The following is a 17,198-nucleotide window of genomic DNA, read 5'->3' as shown; positions in this document are numbered from 1 at the left end:
CAAGTTTCAAATCAAACCCCAAAGGGACCCATAACCACTCAAACTCTTAATTATTTTTATTTAAGTGATAATATGCAATTGGATTAGTTCTCAAGAATATTCTCAACTTTATCATAATTGCCTCGCACATTCCACTCTCTCTAACCGAATATTCTTGCGTTGGCGGTTATGACTCGTTCGTTGCTAACATGTGTTTAACGTACGAGGTCCAGATCTCAAATTAAGAATGTCCCTCTAGCTGCTAATTTGTCATACCCTATTGCAATTTTCTTTTTGGAATCAAAATTCAAGACATACCTCATACATTGAGATCGAGTCTTTGAGCATGCTATTGAGTTTCACGTAACGATTGTTTTGTGTTGCAATTGGAAGAACGTTAACATGCAAGCAATGGGGAGGCTCGGCAGCTACATCACGCGTGGCGTGTGCACGGTGTCGGGGCCGTTCCTCCCCTTCGGTGGAGCAGTCGACATTGTTGTGGTTAAGCAGAAAGATGGGAGCTTCAAATCCTCTCCTTGGTACGTTAGGTTTGGGAAATTCCACAAGGTTTTGAAGGAAGAGGAGAAGGAGAAGGTGAAGGTCCATGTCAGTGTCAACGGTGTAGAATCTGATTTCTACATGCGTTTGAACGCTAAAGGGGAAGCTGTTTTCTTCCATGCAAAGGCACAAGAAGAAGAAGAACAAGAACAAGATGGGGAATCTGTGTATGGTGGGGATGGTAAGAGGCATCTCAAGTCTAGAAGTTTTAATTTTGATTCATTAGACAAGAGAAATTCGGAGGCTAAGGTTGTGGGTAGGAGTAGTAGGTCTCGGAGAATTCTTGGCCACGTGTTTGGGTCAAGGTCTTTGAGAGGGGGAGGTGGAGATGATGATGTGAATAGGGTGGATTCGATGGAGAGTGCTGAGATTGCAGCCAAGTTGATGGAGCTGAAGTGGTCTACCAATCTCACTTGTGATCAACTGCCTAAGAGGACAAAGGGTGGTGCCTTGAACAATGGTTTGCCACCAAGGAAAATGAAGGAGGGAGATTGTTCTTCGAATGATAATGAGATGCTGTGCCTTGCAACAGGATGTGGAGATGTCCGTGTCCATGCTGAGGAGGTCTTGCATGCTGCAACTCTACTTCAACCTCAGGTAAAAGATTCTAAATTCTTCTTGGGGAACTTAACTTGTTACATAGCTTTTCCTCTTTGAATTTGGGTTTGATGATCCTTACTCAAATTTTAAGATGGTATTAGAGTTTATCTTATTAGTTGCTGAGCATTTTTTTACACAAAATGTTCGGTTCTTAGTGTAAATGGATGTGCTAGAAATCTCTCATTGACTAGTGATATGCACGAAATAATATATATAAGTGAGAGACAAGTTTAATAGAGTTGAGTTTGACTTAAATTTAAATTCTAAGATGGTGTAAATCTTATCTTATTTGTTGTTAGATCTATTAAGTCATCTTTTGCTACAAACATTAGGCACATGATCTAGTCTTGAAGAGGGTGTATTAGAGATCTCCATTAGCTATTATGCTATTGTTATGACCAAAACAATGTATGTAAATGAGGGACAACTTTCATTTAATGAGTTAGTTTTTGGAGTTGAGTTAGACTTGAATTTAAATTCCAAGATTTACACGTTAACAAGAATAAAAGCTGCTTTGGAAAATTTCTCTGTGACCACTTACACAAAAGGAAAATAAAACGAATAAATTGTTTACATGTATTTTAAATTAAATTATACACATCAAATATGTTTTTTTTATTTAATTTATATATACACTACCTTATTTACCTTCTGCATAAGCACTTGTAAACTTGAGAAAGGTCGACATTCCTGTTCTATAAAAATCTTAACTAAAGGGTTTCATAATTGAAAAGCTAAGCTAGATGCTAATCCGGAGTCTAAGTAAAACAAGCGATGGTATGACTATGAAGGGGGTATTTTGTGTTAGGTTGACACTAATATGTTATAGTTCTTGTTTAGGTTAATGGGAGGTCAGTAATGGAGGTCTCAGATTTGCATTCTCAGCAAAGAGATTGTTCCCATTCTAGTCTGTGTGATGCTGGGGATGTTGGAAGCACACTAAAGTTTCGAAAATCTAAAACTGTCAATATTGGTCAAAGAGATTGTTCAGTAAAGGTTAGTGCAAATACTCCAACGTCTGAACAGCTAGCATCCTTGAATCTGAAGGAAGGGAGGAACACAATAATCTTTAGTTACTCTACAGCTACGGGAAAGCAACAGGTTAGTAATCAATAGAATTCTTCAATTTATTTCAAGTAAATGAACTACTCCTCCTTCCCTTTTTTTTTGTTTCTTTTATCGAAATATCTCTTTTATTGTTATTTGTTTTATGTTTTGATTATTAGATTGATGCTCAAATATATTTGTGGAAATGGAACACTCGAATAGTGATATCAGATGTAGATGGGACAATTACAAGGTGAGGATATATCTTCTTGTACTCTGACAGAATTATGCTTAATATATATTTATTGATAGCTTCTTGCCTTTCCATTGGTAATTTGATATACGAAATAAAGATACTTCATACTCGGTGTTTACCAAAAAATTCTCCTTAGCAATCTTGCTGAAGTATTGGCACTGAGTGAATCAATGGCTCAGCCGAAATCAACTGTGTCCTGCCTACAAAAAGAACAACAATAAGTCAAATGTTTTACGCAAAAGCTTCCCGATATATATATTTTTAAAATAAATCAGAAAACACATAACACCATACACTTCCTTCATATGTAAGGCAGGAGTGTAAACTTCTATGGTGCGAACAAGTTAGAAGCTCTTTGGATCCTGTTTCTTTTGAGCCAAGCACAATACTTTCTTCGTGTCCTGTTATATCACTTAACGAAAACTAGACATAGGGTCTCTGTCTCTCTAAATTGCATGTTTAATTTATAGTACTGATGGGATACCAAGATGAGGGCCATTTGTTAAGTTATTTGCTTCTGTGTTCAAAGGCCATACAAATCTTATTCCATTTTTTTTCTTCTTTCATTTGGTTGCCATTTAGTTTCACTTCTCATCAAGTGACGTTTTCAGCATTGTTACGTCGCGTTCATGGAAAAATATGTATGGTAAACACTGTACAAGCACATTATGTTTGGCGTGTACCTATAGTTATTATTATATCACAGTGCTTTTGATAAATGCACTCGGTGTATTTTTCACTCATTCACTGTGAGGGGTATTCAGATTGATTTGTTTGTTAAACTGTTAATTGAACTAGACAAACCAGATCATCCAGCAGTAGTTCAATGACAATGATTGGATGTGAAATTTTTATCAGCAGATAAAGAATCATCCTTGTATTAATCCATTACAGTGGTGATAGATGTAAAGTTGGTAAATATAATTTACCTAATACTTTCGGTTTTCGCCATTATTATTAACATACCTTGAGGATTGAATTGATTGACAATTTATGACATGTAGTAGTAACATATTGGTTAAATTTTAGCCGAGCAGATAGTGTTTTGAATATTTAAATGAGACCAGTTTTATTAGAATTCAAACTGCATAACGATAGTAAGCAAGAACGCAAGGCAAAGGATGGATTACAGATAGTGTAGCTGTAGAAGTTTGAATTTCTTTCTCCTTACTGCTGCAGCATTTATAATTGTAATATCTTGAAATATGCCTCTTCCTTTTAGTTTTCATATTCATATTGTCACGGTCTCTTTTGTTTTGGCTCGAGTTTAATTCTACTCCATGGTGAGACAATGTTAAACTCTTTCTTTTATTTTACGCCTTACAGGTCAGATGTTCTAGGTCAATTCATGCCTTTAGTAGGAATCGACTGGTCGCAAACAGGCGTTGCTCATTTATTCTCAGCTATTAAGGTTTGTCTATCTGCCCATGTGTTTAGGTGTTTTGAGTTTTCTACAACGTGAAAATAGAATGTTCTATAGTTCAATCTTGAGTAAATTGATGAATTTTATTTTACAAGTTCATTCATTCTAATGATCAATTAATTATCTTGGGAGGTTCAGGATGGAAACTGACCATTACCCTCCCTATAACAACCATTTTTTTGTGTGTGTGGCGTGGTATGTTTTCTTGTCTAATAGACTACTATACACTTTTCAGGAAAATGGCTACCAGCTACTTTTTCTCAGTGCTCGTGCAATATCTCAGGCATATCACACTAGGCAGTTTTTATGCAACCTTAAGCAGGTGATTACATAGATTTGAAATCAATCTTAAATGTCAAGGATGGACAAAACAAGAATGAAGCAACTTCCATTTTATAATTTATTGTTATAATGCAGGATGGGAAAGTTTTACCAGATGGTCCTGTTGTTATTTCCCCCGATGGACTTTTTCCTTCTCTATATCGAGAAGGTAACTTGTCTGCTTATCTTTATTTTCTATTTCTTCTCACTTATAGGAGTACCCTTTTACTTTTTTGGTTTAAAAAATGTTGCGGATGAGAGGAGGCTACCCCATTTCAAGTTCATGACATACTATAAGCCTTAATGGTGGTTTGTAGTAGTCTACTGTATTGTTATATTCATTAGATGTATGTGGATTCAGACCGTCGGAACTTGATGTTTGAACTTGTATTTTAGAGAGGGAGGAAGAAAGGGGAACGGGAAATAACACATAGCTTTAGTAGTTATAATTTGTGTTTGCATAATTTTTGTTTATAGTTGGCTAGGAAAATCCCATGAAGTTGAAACTTCTAGTATTGTTTCATGTTTCTCATGATGATACGTTCAGTGGATGACATATCTTTGTAGATATGGCTCACAAATAATAAACAACTGTGGAAATTTTAATTATTGGATTGAATGATTTGTTTGAATTTATTTATAACCATATGGTGTAATTTTTGATAACTTGAATTATAGTGGAGGTGTTGTCGTATAGATGGGAGTCTAAACTCTAAACTAGTCACCACCACTAGGCACCAACAACAAAAACCTTATCCTAATAGGTGAGGTCGGCTATATGAATTAAAGGTCTCATTTGACTTTATCAAAGACCGAGACACATTTAATAACCGATTAAAAGAAAAGTGTTAAGACACGATGCATCTCAACCCTATTTTGCGTGGCATATTACTTCTGACTAAACCTTCAACTTCGTCCTTGAAATTATAGGATTATGCTTTTTATCTTTCAAGATTTTAAAAATCCTCTAGTAGACCTTAATTTTGCAAAACAGTCTTCTTTATTTTTCACTATTATTTTTCGGTAAAGAAACTTAAAGTGAATGTTGTCTGTCTAGTTTGGAACTAATAAAAGGTTTTCAAAATCTCATGACCTAAAACGCCTGACCCAAACAATCTGAAGCACTATTCTAAGGGTTTACTCACTACTTTTTGTTGGAGTTCTTTGGTGATCCATTATATTCTTTTAATGATAAATTATAGTATAAGACTCTGTCAAGGCTTTGAATCTGGAACACCTTGATCATGCCTTTATAATATTTGGGCCAATGATGCATTTCTTCTCTATTTCCAGTTATCCGGAGGGCTCCTCATGAGTTCAAAATTGCATGTTTAGAGGTTAGCTTCTTACTATACTAAAATTAACAAAATTAATCATTTTCAGTATGGTCATGTTATTAAAGATAAGTAGAATTTTAATGCATCCAGGACATCAAGGCACTTTTTCCACCAGATTGTAATCCGTTCTATGCTGGATTTGGAAATAGGGATACGGATGAAGTTAGCTACCTTAAGGTTGGAATCCCCAAAGGAAAAGTATTCATCATTAACCCCAGGGTAATAAATCTGTCGCATTATTTTAAGATAAATTAATGCTAAAACTTCCTTAATTGTTTATTGTTTGTCAAACTTCCATTCTCATGTTTTTCAGTTTTTCAGGGAGAGATTGCTGTAAACCGTCGTTGTTTTGACACACAATCATATACTTCTCTGCATACCCTTGTGCATGGAATGTTCCCCTCTACAAACTCATATGAGCAGGTTTAATTCTGAAGGAATTTTCTTTATCTTTTTCCATACAAACTCATTTTGAAGAAATTATTAGGTAATGCAAGACTATTTTGGTCTCTACTAACTTTCATATGACATATAATAAAGTGTTATTAATTATTTCTTGCAATGTAAAAACCTTGAAGATGTATCACATAAAGATTGACCAAAACTATGGACATATGGTGATTCAAGGCTACCTAATAATTTCTTCATATTTTGGATCTACTAGAATTTAATAGCGAGTCTGATGTTATAAGGATTTGTTGAGAATCTGAATCAGCATCTATTATTTGAGTTTATTTCATATTAATGGAGCATTATTAGAATTCTTACGGTTATGATTTTTTAATTATAGGAATTATAGGTGCTGTTACACTTTTATGAGTATTTATATTTGTCATTTAATTTTATGTTTATGAACAGAATTTGTATCAACTTTCAATTATGTATTTAAAAGGTTACAAGTATGAATAAAATATATGAGTTTAAGCCTTCTAATTCTTCTTGAATTCCAACAAGTGGTATCAAGAGCTTGCTTCTTACGGGCTGTGAGGAAAAGTTTATTGAGCGCTAAACACATTAAGGTTGAGTGCAAACACAAAATTGAGTGATTTATTGTTTAAACAATTTTTGGTGCAAGGATGTCTACTTCCACCAATTCACCTGCAATTCCAATGTTTAATGGTGAAAATTATCATATTTGGGCCTTCAAGATGAATAAGATCTCAAGGCTTATGGAATGTTGTAATTTCTGAAGCTGATCCACCACCATTGAGAGAAAATCCAACCATTGCACAAATCAAAGCTTATGAGGAGGAGAAGCTGAAGAAAGATAAAGCCATCACTTGTCTACATGCAGGACTTGCAGATCATATTTTTACTAAAATCATGGATTTGGAAACACTTAAACAGGTGTGGGACAAGATTCAAGATGAATTTGAAGGCAGTAACAGAGTCAAATCTGTTAGACTTCTCACATTGAAGAGAGAATTTGAATTGATGAAGATGAAGGATAATGAATCTGTCAAAGATTATTCTGGCAGATTAATGGATGTTGTGAACCAAATGCGACTTCTTGGTGAAACATCATTTATAGATCGAAAGGTTGTCGAGAAAATCATGGTTTCGGTGCCTGAAAGATTTGAAGCCAAGATTTCTGCAATTGAAGAGTCTTGTGATTTGCAAACTCTCACAATTACTGAATTGACCAGCAAACTTCACGCACAAGAGCAAAGAGTCTCCATTAGAAGTGATGAAGCTGTTGAAGATGCCTTTCGAGCAAAGCACAATGGAAGGAATTTTGGAAAGTCACGAACTTTCAATAAGAACAAAGGAAAAGATGAAGGTTCTTCGAGAAAAGGAAATTTTTTTCCTTGTTTTCATTGTCAAAGAACCAACCATTCTAAAGAAGATTGTTGGTTTAAAGATAAACCACTTTTTCACTGTAATTTTTGCAATAAAAATGGTCATAGTGAAAAATATTGCAGATTAAAGAAGAATCGGCCTGAACAACAACTAGAAAAACAGGCAAATGTGGTTGAAGAAAAAAATGATGATGAAGATGAGTATTTATTTATGGCATCTCAAGAATTCAATTCACATGAATTGAATACTTGGCTCATTGACAGTGGTTGCACTAGTCACATGACTAAATATTTATCATTTTTTACCTCCATTGACAAATCAATTAAACCAAAAGTCAAGATGGGAAATGGTGAAATTGTACAAGCCAATGGAAAAGGTACAATTTCTATTGCAACCAAGAAAGGTATGATAATTGTTAAAGATGTTCTCTACATTCCAAAATTGGATCAAAATGTTCTTAGTGTTCCACAAATGCTAAGGAATGGTTATGGAGTCTCTTTTAAAGAGAATTATTGTTTTATTATGGATGAACATGGTTTAGAGATTGCAAAGATTGAGATGACCAAAAACGGTTTTTATTTAAAATTTGATTTGATTGAAGATCATGATTTTATTGCTAAAATTGATAAGAGTAATGTTTGGCATGAAAGATTTGGTCACACTTTTAAGCAAGATGTATTTGATACGACAAATTCCAATAAATGGTATTCAAAGACAGGAAGAGTTAGATTGAATAACAGAAGATCAATTGGCAGACATCTTCACAAAGACACTTCCAAAAGGAAAGTTTGAGAACTTGAGAGGGAAACTTCGAGTTAATAGCTACTGATTCAAGGAGGAGTGTTGAGAATCTGAATCAGCATCTATTATTTGAGTTTATTTCATATTAATGGAGCATTATTAGAATTCTTACGGTTATGATTTTTTAATTATAGGAATTATAGGTGTTGTTACACTTTTATGAGTATTTATATTTGTCATTTAATTTTATGTTTATGAGCAGAATTTGTATCAACTTTCAATTATGTATTTAAAAGGTTACAAGTATGAATAAAATATATGAGTTTAAGCCTTCTAATTCTTCTTGAATTCCAACAGGATTCTTTTGCAATGTACCTTATTTTTTGGCCTTGTTTTTGCTGAATATTGGTTGCAGGAGGATTTTAATTCATGGAATTACTGGAAGTTACCTGCTATACATACTTGAAAGGGTCTTTTGGCATTCATCTTCTTCTGGTGTGGATGGGTGCAGCAGGACTGCAGGCTGTGCAGCTCTTAGAATTATAAAGGTTAACTTGAACATGTTTAGACTTGATATCTTTCCCATGATTATTATTAACTTGAGTTCTTCCTTTTATCAATCAGATTTTCGAAGTGGTTTAGGGAAATGTCTTTAAACTTTTTTAGAATAACCTGTTTTATATTTCTGCTTGGTGTGTAGTGTGACTAGTGTTGAAGGTGCTATGCGACAAATTTAAAACTTAGACCATTTATCATTTTCAAGTCATAACATCCTGGACCTCTTCATAGAGATCTATTAGCATCGTCTCCATGTGCAATATGCTTCATTTTGATAAATATTGCTAAGATATTAATTTATATAGGTGATGTGTGGCTAAGCTAGATGACAACACAACATCATTCTGTGGAATTCGATGGACGAAGGATTTATGACTGCACGCTATAAATTTTGCCTGCTTCCTGCTTCAAAATTAAAACTCTTCATGCTCGATTGTGTGACATGATATCAGACACCTATTTTTTCTTCATTGTACGCTTGTAGTGATCCATGAAAATTTATTTCACTCGATTGTCATGGGCATGGCAATAAAAATGGTATTACCATACAATAACTTGGACAACATTATTTTTAGTGTCTATCTCTTCTCATCTTTAATAAATATCTCTCTCTAATAAATGAAGTTTCGGAGAAATATAGACATAAAAAACAATGTATATAAGGACAAGTTATTGTACATGTATCATTGTAATTGTAAGAATCTCATTCCCATCAATTCAACATGGTTCTCTTCTCATTATCATTGAGTGGCGTCATCTTATATGCAACTATGCATATATGTAATCTTGAATGACTAACTCTTCAGGTGCATTTTCTGGAAATGGGAACAGATGAACATTTGCTCTTGAAAACTTCAGAAAGGGACTAGAGTTGTATGCTTAAAGAATTAAATGACACTATGACAGTGTCTTTCTATTTTGTAAATCCCAACAAATGTATGATATATTGATAGAAATATATGTAAGAATCAACTGGTGAAAAAATTGATTTGAGCTCCGAAATGTCTGCCTCCACCCTAAATGTGGATCACTCTACGATTGGATATATTTTGTTATGGCCGTTCAGTTCTGTTCTATGATATTCTCACCTCTTTTCTCTATTTTTACATCCTAATTTGATTTTTGATTTTTTTAACAAAATATTCTTGTCAGAAATATGTTTTTGTTGTATGTCTTTTAAATTCTTCGTGTAAAATGAATAGAAATCTGATTTTTGTTGGAAGATGAAAAACCATCACAAAAGAAGTCTAGTAAAATATTGTTAATTTTATAAGACATTTGTGTATGACTTCCAAAATATTCACACAATGTTAAAAGTAAATTAATAAATTAAAAGGTAAAAATAATATTAAAAGTAATAAGATCATTGTTCATAATTTTTTTATATATATATCATATATTAAAAATAAGTTGTATATAATTATTTTATTTATATAAATAATAAATTTATTACTTAATTAAAGTATGCATTTAAAAATAGTTGAATTATCCTCATTTAAATATATTTTCCTGATTAAAAAGATTTAAAATATTTTTTATTATGTTAATTATTTTAATATTTTTTTTATTATTTTGTTAGTCATGTCAACACTAAACTAACTAGAGATAATACTAGAGATTAATAAAAATACTAAAATGTTAAGATCTAAAACTGGTAAATGTTTTGCAATGACTATAACGAGATAAATATATCTATTGACACTTAAAATATATTTAAGTTTATAATTTAAATATTAAAAAATAAATTTTAGGTTAAAAATTTATTTTGGTCCCTTATAATAATTGTTTGTTTCAATTTAGTCTCACTTTTATTTTTTGTCTCAATTTGGTCTCTAATAAATTAATTGGTTGCAATGTCGGACTTCCGTCCAAATTATTTAGACGGAGTTAACTGTTAACCACGTGGAAGCTATGTAAATGCCACGTGAATGTCAAAATTTGTCATGCATCTAGAACCAAAACGGGTTGTTCCGGTTGCACACATGGTGTGTAAATTTTGCATCGACCCGTTCAAGATGCATTATTTAACACCAACGCGTGCATCAGAATGGCAGAACGGGCCGTTCTAGCTTACAAAACAGGCCGTTCCAGAACGCCAACCAACACAATGCACTAGTGTGGGTCAAAAATTAAAAGCAAACCATTTACACATACACAATTTTTTTTTATCTAAAAAATAATAATTTTAAAAAATAAAAATTATATTCTAATATATATATATATATATATATATATTTAAATTATCGTATGTATAAAATATAAATTTCAAGGAGTTATTCATTTATCTGATATTTGTCAAATTTTTGTACTTTCTATTTATTGTTTATGTTGATAAAAATAAATTAAAATTGTAAAAATTTATATCACATATTAAAAACATCTCTATATGATAAATAAATTAAACTTAATTTTTATAAGATTTAACATATTTATTTATATATTTTTATTAGTGTTAAATTATTATTAAGTAAGTTTTTAAGATTGTTATGTAACCAAACATTTTAAAAAATGTTTATGACTGATAAATATATAATATTTATAACATGTATTTTTAACAAAAATTAGGTTTAAATCTGTTAAATTATAATATAACATAATCTAACCTAGTTTATTTTCATCCTTAATCATAATTGTAGATATAAAAACTTGTAAAAAATAACTATAATATATATTTATACTTTTAAAAATATATAAAATTTTTAATATTACAAATATATGAATAAGTATTGTCCTTACGATCTAAAATTTCTGGATATAATCATCAGCTGTATGTGTGGCCATGTGGAACCAAAACGGCCCGTTTTGAAACCAGAACGGTTCGTTCTGGTTTCACTCCTGATGTGTTAATTTAGCATCCAGAACGGCCCGTTCCAGATGCAAAATTAACACACCAAGTGTGAAACCAGAACGGGTCGTTCCGATTTCAGAACGGGCCGTTCTGGTTCCAGATGCATGACAAAAATTTGACATTCACGTGACATCTACGTAGCTTCCACGTGGCATCCACGTAGCATCCACGTGGCCAATAGTTAAGTCCGTCTAAATAATTTGGACGGAAGTCCGACATTAAAACTAATTAATTTATTAGGGACCAAATTGAGACCAAAAATAAAATTGAGACTAAATTGAAACAAACAATTATTTTAAGGGACCAAAATAAATTTTTATCCTAAATTTTATAATAAATTACAACTTCATAAAATATTAACTATGTATATTGTACTTGTTAGAATACTAGTTAGTATTTTTATAATCTTTATTGAATATCACAATACTTAATTATATTATTTAAAAGTTTTGATTGAAAGAACAACCCTAAGTAGTGGGGATTGGAATAGTGTATATTAACTCTTAAATTCAAATTCTATTGTCATCATTATAATTCTTATTAATAAAAAATATTATAAAAATCATTAAATTTTAAATAATTTTAATTTTTTTTTATAATTATGATATTGGTATTAAGAATCTATATCAAAATAGAGACTAATATTGTAATGTACACAAAGTGAATACTCTCTCTTCCAATATAGTTTATTCAATATCCAAAGTCAAAATTGAAACATTAGACAAGTAGCTACCACTTATACGTCGAGAAATAGATTTTAACTTACTATAATAACAAGATAATCCAATTTTCACACAATATTTTATATCATTATAGTAACTTCTTATATGTTATATACAATTATTTATAATTATAGTAGTTAAAGTTATTATTTAAATCTTATAGACTATCATTAATTATTAAATAATTAATTATTTCCAAATTAAACCTAGTAAAGTATTTTGAAAACTAATCAATTGATCTCAAATTTAACGTCACGTGTAATTTAATTTCAAATTCAACGATATAAAAATTACTAAATAATGTCATGTGTACCTATCATTTATAACTATGGTAATTGTATTTATTGATGTAAAGAGAAATATTATATATATTTTTAAAAAGTTTATAATATGTAACAATGTGTTGTTTTCTTTATGCATGTTTGTGTTTTGTCATGTTTTATATAGTCTTGAGTTACCATGCATTTTATGTTGTTTTAATAGTTTTAAGGGTTAAGGAATATTTGAGTTAAGTTGTTCAGAGTTGATGTCAAAGTTGACCAAGAATAGGAGAATATATAACCTTTTAAAAAAATATGAACATCGTAAGTTTATTATCCTTGAGAGTTTAGATAGAAGTTAGAGAGAGAATTAAAGTTAGAGAGGTTTGTTCTTCAATCTGATTTCGCCAAGAGTTTCTTTTCCTTCCCTTGATCCCTAGTTTGTGTTGTGGAAGTTGAGATTCAAGTTAAGAAGCTTAGAATTGAAAAGAGAAGTCATTACTTGGAGTTCGCGGTTCTCCCTTTTCCTCTTGAGTTTCTTAGATTTTGAAACAATGGAGGTAAAAGAAGCTTGTAATTTTGATTATTTGTGTGTTAATAATGTTGGCTTTGATGGGTGCATAATATTTGAAAGATAGTCGACAAAATAATTTCATATAGACTTAGTTGATGCATACTAATGTCGTGATATATTCATACCCAAAATATTTTATTATTGACAATAGTACTAGACTTACTTTGTTTCAATAGCAAAATCCAAGAAATCATTTATGCGTTAATAAAGACTTTAAAGCCAAACCTATGTGTAAGACCTAACTAAGAAAGGTCTTTATGTGTTGCTAGTTCGGTACAGTCAAATTATTTAAACTACTCGCTTTTGTTGTTAGAAATCTTCTGAGTTGAAATGTCTGATGATAGATAAAGATGTTGTATTGTTTTCTTTTGTTGATGTGTTGTTTACTATGATGTTAAGTTGCTTATCTTATAGGAAATTGTTGAAGTTGAATAGTTGTGTTGCGAGTTATCTGTTTTGAGTTGATATGTCTTCTATGAGGTATATATATGATGAGTTTTTTATGGTGATATAGATAGTTATTACTTTCTATTATATATGATATTTTCTTGTTACACAAGTTTATCTTATTTTTCATATATTAAACTATGATGATCATACTTTGGTATTGGAGCAAGTAAAAATTAGGTGGTGTGCGAGCATGTAAATGATGACATTTTGTGATGAAGTCATTCTCATACAAATTCTATTTAGAGTACTTGACTTATACTTACGACTTGTTTTCAATTTCTTATGTTATAGATATTCACCACTTGTTTATACATATTTAAGATGACTATATCTCTTAAGAGATTTTATATTTTCAATCTATGAACAAATTTTGTTGTGTTTTCCTACACTGATATATATATACATGCAATTGTTGCAGGAATATCAAAAAATTATTTGCATGATAATCCTATACTAATTAATGTTTATGTTTTCTCTTACATAGTAATTTAGCTGTAAAAAGTATAGTGATTCGTTATAGCATACATTTTTATAAATAATTAACACAATAATTTACTGTATAAGTTTCAAATCTAGTTCTTGCAATTCTTTAGTCTTTTAACTTCGAATTAATTACGAACATCCATAATTAAAATGATCTAAAGATATAGAAGTTACGATTCAGAATTCTTCATCCTTAGAGATTTCCAAACTTTTAGGGCAAAAACTTTATTGAAATGATCACATAATGGATGACAAGATATACTTAAATTAATGTTATTTTTTTTATTAACAATGTATTTTTACCGACAATTTTTCAATGTTTTATGCAACTTTGACAAAATTCAATTTATTATATGAAGTGATTTAGTTGATAAATTTGAATCACTATTATTGTAGAGGGAATATGTTACAAGGTGAAAAAAAAATTATGAATAATCCTAAACAATTACAAATACAATTCAAATTAATTATTTGTATAGGTCATATTTGAAATCAATAACCATTTTAAAGTGGATGGGTGATTTTTCTATTTTTTTTTTTATCAAGTTTATCTTCACACTATATACAAATATTTGACTCCTTTGACTAAATAGTTCATTTAGTTTTCTTATAATTTTTAATTCACAATTTTGATCTCTTTAATTTTAATTATGTCATTTTGATTCTCTCTATCGTTAATTGATAATGAAGATATTAATGATAATATAACTTAATGACATGTCACTTTGATAATGATATAAAAATTTATAGTAGATGAGTGATACTATAGTGATGACGTGACTAATAATTTGACAAAAAAAAATAAGATTTTAAAAAATGGTAAAAAAATAACCTTATGAAAACTAAAATTCCATGACTTTGAGAATAACCTCAACATTCTCTTGTTATATAATAATATATTATATATAATATTACTATCTGAATTAATTATTATTTTTTAATTCCTTATCTAACATTAATCTAATTTAAAAATAATAAATAATAATTTTCAAAAAAGATAATTAAATTTTATTCAATGATTTTATAAAATTTATTATTTAAATATACAATCTCCTTTTTTTTTCCCTTTTATTTCCTTTTAAACTATGTTTTTCTCTATTTTTAATACACCAATAATGTTATGTTATTTATTTTAGTATTATAAATTTATTGTATAAAAATATATTAAATAATATATATATATATATATATATATATATATGTTGATATTATATTAGTTATTTTCTGTTTTTATTATGCTTTTAATCTAATAAATATAATTTTTATATTCAATATATTTATTTTATCAAATAAACTAATTTACTAAAAATTATTATTTTATAAAACAAATTTATTAATTTTAAACTAGATTAACATTGGATAAAAAATTTAAAAAATTAGCTCAAGCAATAATCTTATATATAATATAGTAGTCACATTATAAAAAATAAAATATTAATTTAGTAGTTTAAATGGTAAAAATAATAGTGTTCTATAACAAAAGAAGATATTAGGTTACTAATTAAAATGGTAAAAATTATAATAAAGGCCATGAATTTTAAATATTGTAAAATCACTCATTATCATTTTTTAAAAATTATATTTAATTTTTCAAATTAGCAAATATCATATTAGTAATCTACATCATCACTAAAGTGCTATTTCATCACTCCATGTAAGTCACTACATCATTGTCAATGTGACACATCATTGAACTATGTCAACATTAATTACACAGACTAAAATAAGATGAAGCCATATATGCAAAGACCTAAAATATATTTAAGCAAAAAAATTATTTATGAAATTAGCCCTTGATGAAATAATATAATGTTCCTTTTTTAAAATAATTAGATCAAATTCAGGAAAATATGCCAATGTTAACGTGTGATAATTACATTTTTCTAAATCAAATTACAATAAAATGATTAAATTTTATCCCTAAAATATAAAGTAACATAAAAAAATCACATGTTGCATAATTTAGTTTCAAGGTTAGAACATATTACCAAATTGAATAAGCAAATGATTTTGTTTGATACAAGGCTTTATGTCGTTTTGAAAGGTTTTTAAGTTTACTTTCTAAAACGTCAAGTCCTATATTCAACAAAAATCTAAAAGATTCACATTAAACTGTTAAAAAGATAGAAGTTGGGACAAATTCAGTGCGCAAAAGTTAGCTTCCAAAGCACATTTATGATTCAAATAAAAAAGAGCCCAAGAAATCTATTTACCAAAAAGGTGCAACACGTTTTGTAATTCATTTTGTGCAGTGTATTGAAATTGGAGATACGGAATTAAACAATTTTGATCAATCTTTTAAGATAGTAAATGAATGAATTAAAAAGCATATAATATGTGTCAAAATACTTGAGATGTACGTAGTTTTTAACCATGTAACTCTTTTCCATAGCATTTTTACAAAATGTAAAATTGCAAAATAAGGGACATTGATTATTTACATTTTCTAGACAACATCATCCAACTTTGAAAACATCACATGACAAGACCATTTCTTAATATTTTCAAGCGTTTCTTATTTGGTAGCCAATCAAGTCCAATTTCCAACCCAATAAATAGAACTTGTTTCAAATTTTCAATGCACTAAACAAAAATGATTTTAAAAAGATTTAGTGCATGTTTAGATTTCAATGCAAACGTGAATTTTCACGTTTAGTTAGCAAAAAATTTTTGCTTCCACGTAAAATTTATCTTTAACGTGGAGAGAGAGTGTAAAATCAAGTTTGAAAATCCAATTCAAACATGCACTTAGTTGCACTTTTATCGCTATTGGATTACAACCATACAATTTTGATCCCTAAGTTTGTTCCTCCAAATTTTAATAAGCAATTTTAGTCTCTCAAGTATCATAATTATAATTTTTTTTATTTAAATTATATATTATATAACTTTCATGATATTATTTATTTTCACCAATTAATGAAATAACTGCTCATATTTTCTAAGTAACCACCAATAAATACTCATTCAATATCTCTTTTATATTTTATTAGTATGATAAAAGGCACTTTGTGCCTTCACAAGAATAGTAATTTTTTTTAGTAATGTATAGTTTTTTTTAAGATAGTTAACTGAAGGATAAAATTGAAAATTAAATTGTGAACACCAAAAAAATGATATCCCTTTTATTATTAGTATAGATTTGTATTTTTTAAAACTTAAGAGGTATAAAGTGTTTCTTTTTCCTACTAGTTTGTATAATTGCAAACCTTAAGAGACTAAAATCATACAACTTTGATAC

The 17,198-nt window shown here is 29.6% G+C and overlaps 1 protein-coding gene across 7 annotated transcripts; it reads left to right on the top strand.

The window, feature by feature from the left end:
* The first annotated feature begins 138 nt into the window (after window positions 1-138).
* LOC109812285 (phosphatidate phosphatase PAH2) lies at window positions 139-9,726 on the top strand. Of its 7 annotated transcripts, none has more exons than XM_020376211.3 (11): window positions 146-1,134; window positions 1,978-2,238; window positions 2,364-2,437; window positions 3,767-3,851; window positions 4,099-4,185; window positions 4,281-4,353; window positions 5,478-5,521; window positions 5,612-5,740; window positions 5,843-5,944; window positions 8,478-8,610; window positions 9,427-9,726. In XM_020376211.3, exons 1-10 carry the CDS (start codon window positions 382-384, stop codon window positions 8,526-8,528), a joined length of 1,659 nt encoding a protein of 552 aa, XP_020231800.1. In that variant the 5' UTR covers window positions 146-381; the 3' UTR covers window positions 8,529-8,610; window positions 9,427-9,726. The 7 variants fall into 7 exon arrangements, with proteins under 7 accessions (XP_082919266.1, XP_082919267.1, XP_082919268.1 ...); XM_020376210.3 differs by having other exon boundaries at window positions 8,926-9,726; XM_083063140.1 differs by lacking the exon at window positions 9,427-9,726 and having other exon boundaries at window positions 139-1,134; window positions 5,595-5,740; window positions 5,835-5,944; window positions 8,478-8,607.
* The last annotated feature ends 7,472 nt before the right edge of the window (window positions 9,727-17,198 follow it).

Source organism: Cajanus cajan, chromosome 9, assembly GCF_000230855.2.
Source record: "Cajanus cajan strain Asha chromosome 9, NIPB_CcT2T_4, whole genome shotgun sequence".
NCBI lineage: Eukaryota > Viridiplantae > Streptophyta > Magnoliopsida > Fabales > Fabaceae > Cajanus > Cajanus cajan.
Note: the sequence above shows the minus strand (reverse complement) of the source record. Positions and strands in the feature narration are given on the sequence as shown.

Excerpts from the sequence above, each read along its gene's own strand:
- LOC109812285 (XM_020376211.3), top strand. The coding sequence starts at position 382 with ATGCAAGCAATGGGGAGGCTCGGCAGCTACATCACGCGTGGCGTGTGC. Across the intron at positions 3,852-4,098 it reads ATTTATTCTCAGCTATTAAG|GAAAATGGCTACCAGCTACT; the intron begins GTTTGTCTATCT and ends TACACTTTTCAG. Across the intron at positions 5,522-5,611 it reads TCAAAATTGCATGTTTAGAG|GACATCAAGGCACTTTTTCC; the intron begins GTTAGCTTCTTA and ends TAATGCATCCAG.